At 41.6% G+C, this 13,157-nt stretch overlaps 1 protein-coding gene across 1 annotated transcript; it reads right to left on the bottom strand.

Annotated features, from left to right (window-relative positions):
* Nucleotides 1–9,772: 9,772 nt before the first annotated feature.
* Nucleotides 9,773–12,243, bottom strand: LOC134215447 (phenoloxidase 2-like). The gene is made up of 5 exons (XM_062694636.1): nucleotides 11,667–12,243; nucleotides 11,152–11,607; nucleotides 10,463–11,090; nucleotides 10,154–10,409; nucleotides 9,773–10,089 (listed from the first exon to the last, which is right to left on the bottom strand). The coding sequence occupies exons 1-5, from the start codon at nucleotides 12,189–12,191 to the stop codon at nucleotides 9,888–9,890; spliced, it is 2,067 nt and encodes a 688-aa protein (XP_062550620.1). The 5' UTR covers nucleotides 12,192–12,243; the 3' UTR covers nucleotides 9,773–9,887.
* Nucleotides 12,244–13,157: the final 914 nt, after the last annotated feature.

The raw sequence follows: 13,157 nt of genomic DNA, 5'->3' as shown, positions 1-13,157 counted from the left end.
ACATTACAACAAACAACAACCAGTTCAAATATTGAAAAACAGATAGCAAATTTGTGCATCATCGGAAAATGAAGTTTGCTACACACAATCTCACGCTAAGCTTTGATCAATCTACCACTCCGGACGCCCTTCCTGTGGAGCAAAGAGCTTACGATTTCTAACCGATTATCTTCATGGAAAGTTTGGCGATTGTCTTCAGCCTACACACTTACAAGATCATCTCGACCGCCGGGTGAGAAATATTCAATGCCGCATCTCGGCACGCATAGTGTGATGAATACTAGCTGTTGTTAAGAAGATTTACCTAACTGTCCAACAACAGTCGCACCGCGCACTGCCACCGACCGTGTTGAACTTTGACGGCATGTTGATATTCGAGTTCGTTTGCTCTGCGATGCTATTTGAATTCCTAACTGATTCAAGGATCATGCAGACGTTTACGGCGTAATCCGATGCGAATAGATACGAGGCAATTTTGACTAATCGTTTACTGATTTGACAAGATAATTAACAAGACCAAGACCGGTATGTCATTGTGCAGAAATTATTGCTCCTGCAATACTGTTTTGTTTGTACCATGACCTCTTTTGATTGGAATTCGTGCATGTTTTTTGCAGGATATATTGAACACTGTAGAAACTAAAATAAAATAGATAGCTTTTTCAAAATGTCAGACACAGCATTTTATTCAGTTGTTCAAAATCTTTCTTCAAAATAACTGAAGTTTGTTTCATTTAGTATTTCAAAAATGTTAACAAAGATCTACAAAAAAATATATATATCAGACAAAAGAATACTACAGCACTATAAAAGAACTGGGTCGCATTAAATTTTTAACAGGGAGTGTATTACTCCGGATGTAGTTGACTAAACCCATGATCTACAGCTTTTTTCTATTATCTTTGTGTTTGCGATTTGATGTTACAAATCATACTATTCGTGTGTGTATCGTGAATTTGAAATGCCAGATACAACCATAGGTATATAATAGCCAAAGTCTATAAAATTCCAACAAATTAATTCAAGAATCAATAATTTATGTTTCAGGTAGTCGATGCAACGTTTTATCATTCCTGTTGTCATGGGAATTAATTTATACCGAACCTGTTTTTCTACCAATAATCAAAACGTCTTCTAAAATTCTTGCCGTTTTATTTGCAGCCGCATCTGATAGTTCGGATATCTAATTTACAACCCGATGTGAAAACTTCTTAGCGAGAATTCGATCAAACTTTTGTCTCAATTGTATACTTTCAACGGGACTCATATGAACTTTTGATTTGCATCACATTATACTCTGTTCGTCGCAATAGGTCGATTATTCTTCAAGTGCAAATAGTTGCACAAACGATCAGATTTATTGGCTCGCAGTTTATTGATGCTTGGTGCAACGTTTGCCATTGCTGGCAAATTTCGTTTGGTGCAATACGAAATGCTATGGAGCTTACTATCTAAACAGGGTCAAATTAAAAAAAAATCAAACAAAATTGGCCTGACTCACTCATTCACAGCAGAAAAAATATGAAAAAATATTATTACTCAAAAATCTCCTAATCGGATTTCAAAGGTCACCGATTTATGTGAACACCAATCGCCGGAGGTCAACACCAATCACCGGACGATCAAAAGTTTATCAACAATGACCGGAATAGTATCGCACCGGAGATACACCTCACTTGGCCAGAACCGGATCCAATTTAAAATGTTCGCCGCAGTGAGATTATTAATGAGTCAGGTTGAATGATTCCCAGCCTAGCATTCACCTCCAAAACCTGTTGGGTGCGCACGATAGCATAGGATGAGCTCGTCCAATATTTCCTCAATTTGCTAACACGAGGATCATCTCTCTGGGAGGATCGAAAGGATGAAAATCCTTTGCAAACATCGGGCACTCAATAATGGCGAGCTTTGAATTATTGCAGTGCCACCTTTGGTATTAAAAACGTGCATTGCATTCGTCCCGATCCTATTGATCAAATCGTTTAATCATTGCAGTATTCTATGCTCATTGAATATGTATCTACCCGCAAGGCAGTTAAGTAGTGTTGCAACACAGGGTGTGTTGTCTGACAGTGCATTTAATAGAAGACTAAAATTAAGATATATTGAATTATGACATGATGGTTGCTATTTGCATTTTCACATCTTCCACAGACAGTCCGTAATGGCAACGGAGAGAAGAGAAAATAAACATTAGGGGCTCGAAGTATCGGTGACTCAAATGTCAGCGTGTTGATGCAGCCTTGAATGCTCCTGGCTGGTGAACTATAATAGAAAAGTTGAAGTGGTCATGGCTCGAATTGATGAAACACCAAAAACACAGAGCGCACTAATTAATGTCTCAGACTGTGCTTGAAAATATGTACAGAATCCATATCAGGAACGACTAGAAAGTAGAACATTGGTGATTGGGAAACTTAGAAATGCAAAAATTGTAAACTAATTATACTCACTAGACCTCATCTGAATTCAATTGTACCTAATTGCCGCTATCAGTCCGAATCTAACCACTGGGATAACAAACGCATTTAGCGTCAATTTGAACAAATGTTGGTAGCACCCTTTCAGATTCCAATGAAACTTTCTGGACATGTAGGCTTTGTCATAAAAAGCCACTCCACATGCTTAGTTTTTCCAAAATTGATCTAGACTATCTTTTATAAGGCACTTTTTTACCGATTTTTTTAAAAAGGATAGGTATAAAAATGATAAATCCTACAAAAAGTGTTGTATGAGTATTTATCGCAAAATAAGTAAAATTTTCAAATAATATATTGAAAAAATCCAAATTATATGCTCCTATCTTCAGAAATCCTTCTCAAAATTCCTCCGGAAATTATTTTCAAAATTTCCGCAACATTTTTTTTAGAATATTCTCCAGTAATTCCTTTTCTAAAAAAGAAAAAGCTTTGCAGAAATATCTGCCTGAGGCGATTCCGAAAGAGTTCCTAAGAGATTGTTTGAAAGCAATTTCAGGAGGAATTCTTAGGGAAATTTCTGATAAAAATTACACGGTGTTTCTATGGGGAAACATTATTTTTCAAAAATCAGTATCTCTGAAACACCCACCACGTGAAAGAAGATGCTTTCTTCTTTCATATAGTGGGTAAACTAAAATGTTCTATCGGGGGATCTAGAACAATTTTTATTTTTTTCACTATTTTTGGTGCAAATTCCATAGAAATCTCAAATGAGAGCCGATTTAACCCTCAAAAATGTATGGAAAAATGACCCTCGATAGAACATTTTAACCCGTTTCGGCCCGGGTTACGATTTCAAATTGTAAAATCCACCGTTCTCTTGTTTTTCGACCGATTTGCATGAAACTTGGAGGGAGGATGCATTAAACCCTGTATTTTTGTGTAGGTGTATTGATTTGGTGATTGGGTCGTTGGGGACGGTTTTATCGAGGGGGTCCCCTGGGTCAAATGGGGTCAAAAATAGGTCAACTTCCTTTTAATCGTGAATAACTAGTAGTAAATGCTCTCATTAATGATGCAATCGTTTTTATTCATCATTTTGCAATAGTGGGAATGGAAACTGCACGTTTGGACCTCCAAAATCCGGTTACAGATGTTACGGGAACCTGGTTCCCCCAGGGAAGTGGTCACTTTTTGAGTTGTTTTGAAACCCAGCTTGCGACACATCAAACTTCATGATTTTGCCACACAAATACAATAGAAGACATTTGGAGAGCATCTGTGCACATTCGCCACTTCCGGAGGGTCCCTGGGAACCTGAAGCCCTCAGGGAAGTGGTCACTTTTTGATTGATTCTGAAACCCAGCTTGCGACACATCAAACTTCATGATTTTGCAACGCAAATACAATAGGAGACATGTGCAAAACATCTGACCACATTGGCCACTTCCGGAAGTTCCCTGGGAACCTGGTGCCCTCAGGGAAGTGGTCACTTTCTGATTGATTCCTAAGCCCAGCTTGCGACACCTCGAACTTCATGATTTAGCAACGCAAATACAATAGAAGACATTTGCAGAACATCTGACCACATTGGCCACTTCCGGAGGTTCCCTGGGAACCTGATGCCCCAAGAGAAGTGGTCACTTTTTGAGTTGTTCTGAAACTCAGCTTGCGACACATCAAACTTCATGATTTTGCCACACAAATACAATAGAAGACATTTGCAGAGCATATGTGCACATTCGCCACTTCCGGAGGGTCCCTGGGAACCTGAAGCCCTCAGGGAAGTGGTCACTTTTTTGATTGATTCTGAAACCCAGCTTGCGACACATCGAACTTCATGATTTTGCAACGCATAGGATTTTGCATACGATAGGAGACATTTGCAGAACATCTGACTACATTAGCCACTTCCGGAAGTTCCTTGGGAACCTGGTGCCCTCAGGGAAGTGGTCACTTTCTGATTGATTCCTAAACCCAGCTTGCGACACCTCTAACTTCATGATTTAGCAACTCAAATACAATAGAGGACCTTTGCAAAACATCTGGTCACTTTGACCACTTCCGGAGGTTCTCTGGCAACCTAATGCCCCAAGAGAATGGTCACTTTTTGAGTTGTTCTGAAACCCAGCTTGCGACACATCAAACTTCATGATTTTGCTACACAAATGCAATAGAGGTCATTTTAAGAGCATATGTGCACATTCGCCACTTCCGGAGGTTCCCTGGGAACCTGGTGCCCTCAGGGAAGTGGTCACTTTCTGATTGATTCCTTAGCCCAGCTTGCGACACCTCGAACTTCATGATTTAGCAACACAAAAACAATAGAAGACATTTGCAGAACATCTGACCACATTGGCCACTTCCGGAGGTTCCCTGGAACCTGATGCCCCAAGAGAAGTGGTTACTTTTTGAGTTGTTCTGAAACTCAGCTTGCGACACATCAAACTTCATGATTTTGCCACACAAATACAATAGAAGACATTTGCAGAGCATATGTGCACATTCGCCACTTCCGGAGGGTCCCTGGGAACCTGAAGCCCTCAGGGAAGTGGTCACTTTTTTGATTGATTCTGAAACCCAGCTTGCGACACATCAAACTTCATGATTTTGCAACGCAAATACAATAGGAGACATTTGCAGAACATCTGACCATATTGGTTACTTCCGGAGGTTCCCTGGGAACCTGGTACCCTCAGGGAAGTGGTCACTTTTTGATTGATTCCTAAACCCAGCTTGCGACAAATCGAACTTCATGATTTTGCAACGCAAATACAATAGGAGGCATTTGCAGAGCATCTGTGCACATTCGCCACTTCCGGAGGTTCCCTGGGAACCTGGTTCCCTTAGGGAAGTGGTCACTTTGTAAGTGTTTCTGAAACCCAGCTTGGGACACATCGACACACATCATGATTTTGCAACGCAAATACAATTGAAGACATTTGCAGAACATCTGACCACATTGGCTACTTCCGGAAGTTCCCTGGGAACCTGATGCCCCAAGGGAAGTGGTCACTTATTGATTGATTCTGGAACCCAGCTTGTGACACATCGAACTTCATGATTTTGTAACGCAAATACAATAGGAGACATTTAAAGCACAGTTTATTGGGCACTTCCGGAGGTGCTCTGGGAACCTGGTGCCTTCAGGGAAGTGGTAATTTTGTAAGTGGCTCTAAAACCCAGCTTTCGACACATCGAACTCCATGGTTTTGTAACGCAAATACAATAGAAGACATTTGCAGAACATCTGGGCACATCGGCCACTTCCGGGGGTTCTCTGGGAACCTTATGACCCCAGGGAAGTGGCCGTTTAATTGGTTCTGAAAAACGGCTTGCGACACATCAAACTGAAAGATTTTGTTTTCGCCAAATAATCTACTGTGTGTTTCGGAGCATTCTTTTCTGCTCCGAATTGGGAATCTCCTCCAGCTTTGTTCAACATGGTCTTGCTTTTTAGCAGCGCATCTTATCGCACGGCTAAGGAAGGCCCCAAAATAGCATATAACATATTTACCCCTAAAAATTAGTGGCCAATGTATCTAGATGTTGCGTAAGTATCTTTCATTGAATCTGTGTTACAAAACCATGATATTTGATGTATTGCTAAATAGCTTTCAAAACCACCTAACAATATGCACTTACCTGTGGCGAAGCCGCGGGGGGGGGGGGGGGGGTTTTGGAAGAGACAAAATTTTTGGAAGAAAATTTATTTTCGAACCCACTCAAACAATATTTTTTTCAGAACCTACAAAACCCCCCATCCCCCCATGACCAATTTTCTGGCTGCGCTGTGCTAAAGACACCAGGTTTCATGAGGAGCTTGATATGTCGCAAGCCGGAGTACTATAAAAAAGTAATCACTTTTCTGGCTGCACAGGCATCTCGCGAAGCTCAAGAAGTATTGAATTGGTCTTGCTGTTCTGCTTATGTTGTCTATTGTATTCGTGTTGCAAAATCAAAATCATGTATATAGCAAGCAGGGTGTCATCACTTCCGGGGGAGGGGGGGGTTGTATGGCGAGGTTTTCAGCGAATGACCCCAATATCCCCAGATGCTCTGCAAATGTGCAAATTCCTTCAACTTCTTTATGTTACAAAATCATCAAGTTGATTGTGTCGCAAGCTGGGTTTCATAACCACCCAAGGTCGTGAAATGCAGTATGTTTACAGGAAACCTCCGCAATAGGTCATTGTGCCCAGATACTCTGCCAATGTCTTCTATTGTATTTGTATTGCAAAATCTGAAAATTTGATGTGTTGTGAACTGGGTTTCAGAAACATTCAAAAAGCGACCCCCTCTCTGAGAGCTACAGCTTCCCAGGGAACCTCCGGAAGTGGCCAATGTGCCCAGATGCTCTGTAAATGGCTCTAATGTCTATAAATGTCTATTTTTGATGAAAAGAGCTGAAGTTTGATGCGTCACAAGCTGGGTATCAAATCGACTCAAAAAGTGGGAACTTTCCTTGGGGCATCATGTTCTCAGGGAACCTCCGGAAGTGGACAATGTGCCCAGATGCTGAGCAAATGTCTTCCATTGTATTTGTGTTGCAAGATTATGAAGTTTGATGAGTCGCAAGCTGGGTTTTAGAACCACTCAAAAAGTGACCACTTACCTTGAGGCATCAGGTTCCTAGGAAACCTCCAGAAGTGGCCAATGCGCTCAGAAGTTCTGTAAATGTCTCCTATTGTATTTGCGTTGAAAAATCATGAAGTTCGATGTGCCGCAAGCTGGGTTTCAGAATCAATCAAAAAATGATCACTTCCCTTGGGCCTTCAGGTTCCCAGGGAGCCTCCAGAAGTGGCCAATGTGATCTGATGTACTGCAAATGTCTTCTATTGTACTTGCGTTGCAAAATCATGAAGTTCGATGTGTCGAAAGCTGGGTTTCAGAACCACTTACAAAGTGACCACTTCCCTGAGGGCACCAGGTTCCCAGGGAACCTCCGAAAGTGGCCAATGGGCTCAGAAGTTCTGCAAATGTCTCCTATTGTATTTGCGTTGCAAAATCATGAAGTTCGATGTGTCGCAAGCTGGGTTTCAGAATCAATCAAAAAGTGACCACTTCCCTGAGGGCTTCAGGTTCCCAGAGAACCTCCGGAAGTGGCCAACGTGATCTGATGTTCTACAAATGTCTTCTATTGTACTTGCGTTGCAAAATCATGAAGTTCGTTGTGTCGCAAGCTGGGTTTCAGAACCACTCAAAAAGTGACCACTTCCCTTGAGGCATCAGGTTCCCAGGAAACCTCCAGAAGTGGCCAATGCGCTCAGAAGTTCTGTAAATGTCTCCTATTGTATTTGCGTTGAAAAATCATGAAGTTCGATGTGCCGCAAGCTGGGTTTCAGAATCAATCAAAAATTGATCACTTCCCTTGGGGCTTCAGGTTCCCAGGGAGCCTCCGGAAGTGGCCAACGTGATCTGATGTTCTGCAAATGTCTTCTATTGAACTTGCGTTGCAAAATCATGAAGTTTTATGTGTCGCAAGCTTGGTTTCAGAACCACTCAAAAAGTGACCGCTTCCCTTGGGGCATCAGGTTCCCGGGGAACCTCCAGAAGTGGCTAATGTGTTCAGATGCTCTGCGAATGTCTTCTATTATATTTGTGTTGCAAAATCATGAAGTTTGTTGTGTCGCAAGCTGGGATTCAAAACCACGCAAAAAGTGACCACTTCCCTTGAGGCATCAGGTTCCCAGGAAACCTCCAGAAGTGGCCAATGCGCTCAGAAGTTCTGTAAATGTCTCCTATTGTATTTGCGTTGAAAAATCATGAAGTTTGATGTGTCGCAAGCTGGGTTTCAGAACCAATCAAAAAGTGACCACTTTCCTTGGGGCTTCAGGTTCCCAGAGAACCTCCGAAAGTGGCCAATGCGCTCCGAAGTTCTGCAAATGTCTTCTATTGAACTTGCGTTGCAAAATCATGAAGTTTTATGTGTCGCAAGCTTGGTTTCAGAACCACTCAAAAAGTGACCGCTTCCCTTGGGGCATCAGGTTCACGGGGAACCTCCAGAAGTGGCTAATGTTCAGATGCTCTGCGAATGTCTTCTATTATATTTGTGTTGCAAAATCATGAAGTTTGTTGTGTCGCAAGCTGGGATTCAAAACCACGCAAAAAGTGACCACTTCCCTTGAGGCATCAGGTTCCCAGGAAACCTCCAGAAGTGGCCAATGCGCTCAGAAGTTCTGTAAATGTCTCCTATTGTATTTGCGTTGCAAAATCATGAAGTTCGATGTGTCGCAAGCTGGGTTTCAGAATCAATCAAAAAGTGACCACTTCCCTGAGGGCTTCAGGTTCCCAGGGAACCTCCGGAAGTGGCCAACGTGATCTGATGTTCTGCAAATGTCTTCTATTGTACTTGCGTTGCAAAATCATGAAGTTCGATGTGTCGCAAGCTGGGTTTCAGAACCACTCAAAAAGTGACCACTTCCCTTGGGGCATCAGGTTCCCAGGGAACCTCCGGAAGTGGCTAATGTGCTCAGATGCTCTGCGAATGTCTTCTATTATATTTGTGTTGCAAAATCATGAAGTTTGATGTGTCGCAAGCTGGGATTCAGAACATCTCAAAAAGTGACCACTTCCCTGGGGGAACCAGGTTCCCGGAACATCTGTAACCGGATTTTTGAGGTCCAAACGTGCAGTTTCTATTCCCACTATTGCAAAATGATGAATAAAAACGATTGCATCATTATTGAGAGCATTTACTACTAGTTATCTACGATTAAAAGGAAGTTGACCTATTTTTGACCCCATTTGACCCAGGGGACCCCCTCGATAAAACCGTACCCAAGGACCCAATCACCAAATCAATACACCTACACAAAAATATAGGGTTTAATGCATCTTTTCTCCAAGTTTCATGAAAATCGGTCGAAAAACAAGAGAATAGTGGATTTTTCAATTTAAAACAAAACGGGTTAAAAATGCACCTACGTGAAAGAGGAAAACCTATACTTTCGTGTAGTGAGTGTTTTAGAGATATTTTTTTGGAAAATAAGCCTCTTTCGACAAACACACCGTGATTACCAAGGAATTTCTGGTTTGAGTCCCTGGAGAGAATTTCGGATGATTTTTTGAAGAAATTTCCGATTGAATTTCTGGTGAATTTCTCAATGGACTTCCTGGAGGAATCCTCACGTGGATCACTGAAAGAGTTGTTGAAGAAATTCCAAAACAAGTTGAGAGACAATGTTGGAAAAGTAACAGGAATAGTTATTGGAATAAGCGTATTACTTCTGCGTGAAGTTAAACGCTTTTCAAATGGTATGGAAATGCTAATATCATCTTCCAAACTTAGACGTGCACGTTCATGATGGGAGTTCTAATGGGAATGCGATGGGAGTTCTAAAAATAATGTGTTCATAGTTATTTGCAGATTTATTTCGATTATATTTTGCAATAATTGTCGATTAAATAGTTTGGTAAAATGCTCATAATGAAATTGAATATAATTTTGTTCGATTTATCTCAAATCTATGTCCTGCTTATGATGGTATTCTTGAACATGATTTGTACGCTTGTGGCAGCCATATTGGAGTACGGCTTCATGAAATCATTCAAAGTGCTCACGCTGGTTTCCGTACGACGATCGAATGGGAATCCCATGGTGCGTTTGTCCGGGTACAGCTTGTCCCGAAGACCGCAGAACGAGTGAGCGTCATTACAGCCGACAGTTCTGGAAAATACGAAACGAAAGTCGTCAAAACTCCATTCGCCAATTGGTTTGAATCAAGTCTTACTCATCAAACTCCTGTCCTACTGAGTCATTATTGAAGTTAGAAATCATCACATAGAGGTCGTATTGAACTCCCTCGGGGGCTCCCTTTGGAAGCAGCATATGCTCTGGCCATCCACATCCACAGAAACGGAACTCTTCTAGCTGTCTCGTATCAGTTGGTGTTTGAGCGGTTCCAACACGACGGAAAGATCTTTCGTAGGGCAGTGTTACACTGGACTGATCCGATCTGCGGGTCAGAGTGTTTTCTCCGGGCCTCACTGTAAAGCAAAGAAAACAGTATAGAAATCCTAATATGCACTGAATCACTTACAATTCACTCCAAATTTGTCCAATTCAATAAAGTAGCGTCGCTGCTCTCGGAACTGCATAGTGGTGTTACGTTCATCTACCTTCGGTGCAATGAATATACGTGCTGTTCCTCGCTTCAATGATCCTGTAGAATTTGTAACTTTGATTTCATATGAAAATGGAGCATGCTGGAGATGAGTAAACGTAGCAAAGACATTTCCTTGTGGGCCAAAGTCAAGTCCGGCGGCCAAGTCAACTTGCGATCGTTGCCAGTAAGTCAGCAGAATATTAGACGGTGCGTTTGCCCGATTTACGCGAGCGGCGATGCTGTTGACCTTAACTCCTGCAAATCCCAGCTGAGTCGAGGTGTACGGGTTGAGAGATTCAAGGAATCGTCGGAAAAGTGCATCAATCATTCCGTGCCAACGGTAGAATACTGGATCACGCATTGCAGTTGAGACGTCACCCATTACGCCAAAATCTTCTAAATATCGGTACTCGGGATCGTGGATGTAGGCCAAGAAGTCATGCCCAAAGTTATGCAGACTTCCATAAAACTTCCTATTAACTGACAACGTGGAAGCTTCTACCAAATCTCCTAAAATGTCAATTCCACGGACCTCATCCAGTGGAATATTTTTTCCGGAGGACTGAAATATAAACTTGATTTAAGAAAACTCAAAAAACAACCATATTTTGTTGAAATATTACATCAACAACAAATCCCTGATCAATTGCTTGGTAGATTCGGTCCCTCCAGCGTTGTAGTTCGTTCACCGTAATGATCGTGTCACTATCTACGCGATTCAAATCCCGGAGGACTTGATTGTCGTGTCTAGCGGGGTAGGCACGGTTATTCAAGCTTCGAACCATTTTCGGAAAATATGCCTCCGGGATCGGATCCTGGAGATTATCCAGTGGCTTAATTTGTGCAAGGCGGTTACAAAAGCGATCGGCATTGTAACGTGCGATGACTTGACTGTGCATATAATAGAACAGTTCACCACGGCGATCTTTTCGAGCTATCGCCGGAGGTGCTCCCGCAGGGTACACCAAATGCCAATGCCAATGATGCATGTTGACTCCGATATCCTCACGGAAGTAAGCCATTCTCTGTTCCGGTTCTCGATCCGAAGCAGTGAAATTGGGCTGGATATCAATTGCTGTCTGTAATATGAATATTAATATATCTAAGCAATATTTTATTTTCGATGGATGTATTTTACCCTTTGAGCTTGGTTGACAATGCTTCCTTCTTCGCGCAATTTTGGGAACGTGGTCGGATCTACAAACTGATCGGGAAACAGTTCCAAAACGGATGGAATTGGCACATCCTTGGTATCCTTCCGATGTTGGAGGGCCACTGTTAGAGCATATTGGAACATGTACGGGTTCAGTCGATCCCTAGCGTAGGTGGCCACTCCCACCAAAGAACTGGCATCCGGCACTTTAACGAATACATCAATCAGTCGACCTGCGATGTCCCGGTGTTTTTCGACAAACAGAGAAAATGGCGCGCGACGGTCAATCACCTCGGCAAAAGATAGATCCGGAATGCCAACATTCCGAACCGGAATTTCCACTTCTGAACCGCCGGTGAATCGACTTTGTAAATCCCCAGCCAAAGGCCGATAGCGATCACTCAGATACTCGTCCGGAATAATAAGCGTTGTTTTACCATCGTCCTTTGGCATGAACGACGGTTCCAGGGGGCGTTGAAGTAGTGCTTGGAAGGATTTACTTTCGGCCATATTGGGACGGTAAAACTAAACGACGACGATGTAAATGAATCGAAGATTGGAACCGAACTGTGCCTAAAATGGAAATTATTGATCTCTTTTATAAGGCGTACATAGTTGCGTAAACGGAAACCGCAATCTCCACAATTGAGATGTGTATGGACGTTGCCGAAACAAACTTAAATGCAACTAATGTTATGTTAGATAAGCATGCTCTAGCTTCTATCGCTCTAACATATTAGAATAAAAATGTACTGTGTTGCGCTCATCATATGCAATAGCCAAAATTTTGTTTTTAAAATCATTAAAAATGAGACACATTTTAGACACATAGACTGACATTTGTGACGTTCAATTGTAACGAAATCTACAATGTATGGATTTCTTCATGAGATCTTGATTAATTTCACTGGGAAATAAATAGAACATGTAATAGAGCATGTAATTGGCATTGAATTCTTTAAAAAAAATCAAGGGGGAAAGTCTCCCAGAGGCGGACCTCACAATACCGAAAATCAAATTTTCAAAACAAAAAAAAAACGATCTTACACGCGATTTTACTTTGGAATCAACAGTTAATAAAAATTCAGCATTTACGGTTACACCCAGGTTTTTTTACACGGTTTGGTTTTATAAGTTTAAGACCTTCAGCGTCAATGAAACAATCAGTTAACCCCTCGAATAAATTCAAAAAAAAAATCCAAGAAATCTCAAGTAGTATTTGAAAAGGTGTGAAGATTTGGGTTGACCGAGATTTTAATGAATTCCAAACGCGTAAAAAAAAACCTGTACTTTTTTAACTCTTTTTTCATCCTACCACGAACCATAATGTCACATAAAATAATTAAAGAAGCCTTTTGACATTTAGCTGGCATTACTGAGTTGTACCTATATTACAATGATAATTTTTTGCTATTATCGTTTGAATTCAAAATTTGAGAATCTATCACCAGCGACATCGCCTACTTTTCTCACCTG

The sequence above is a fragment of the Armigeres subalbatus genome, chromosome 2 (assembly GCF_024139115.2).
Source record: "Armigeres subalbatus isolate Guangzhou_Male chromosome 2, GZ_Asu_2, whole genome shotgun sequence".
NCBI classification, from domain to species: domain Eukaryota; kingdom Metazoa; phylum Arthropoda; class Insecta; order Diptera; family Culicidae; genus Armigeres; species Armigeres subalbatus.
This window is presented reverse-complemented; position numbering and strand designations above follow the sequence as displayed.

Bases quoted from the DNA above. Each gene is read 5' to 3' on its own strand.
- LOC134215447 (XM_062694636.1), bottom strand. From the start codon at position 12,191: ATGGCCGAAAGTAAATCCTTCCAAGCACTACTTCAACGCCCCCTGGAA. The intron at 10,410-10,462 runs GTAAGTGATTCA...TTTGCTTTACAG, and splicing joins GGACAAATTTGGAGTGAATT to TGAGGCCCGGAGAAAACACT. The intron at 10,090-10,153 runs GTAAGACTTGAT...CGTATTTTCCAG, and splicing joins GTAGGACAGGAGTTTGATGA to AACTGTCGGCTGTAATGACG.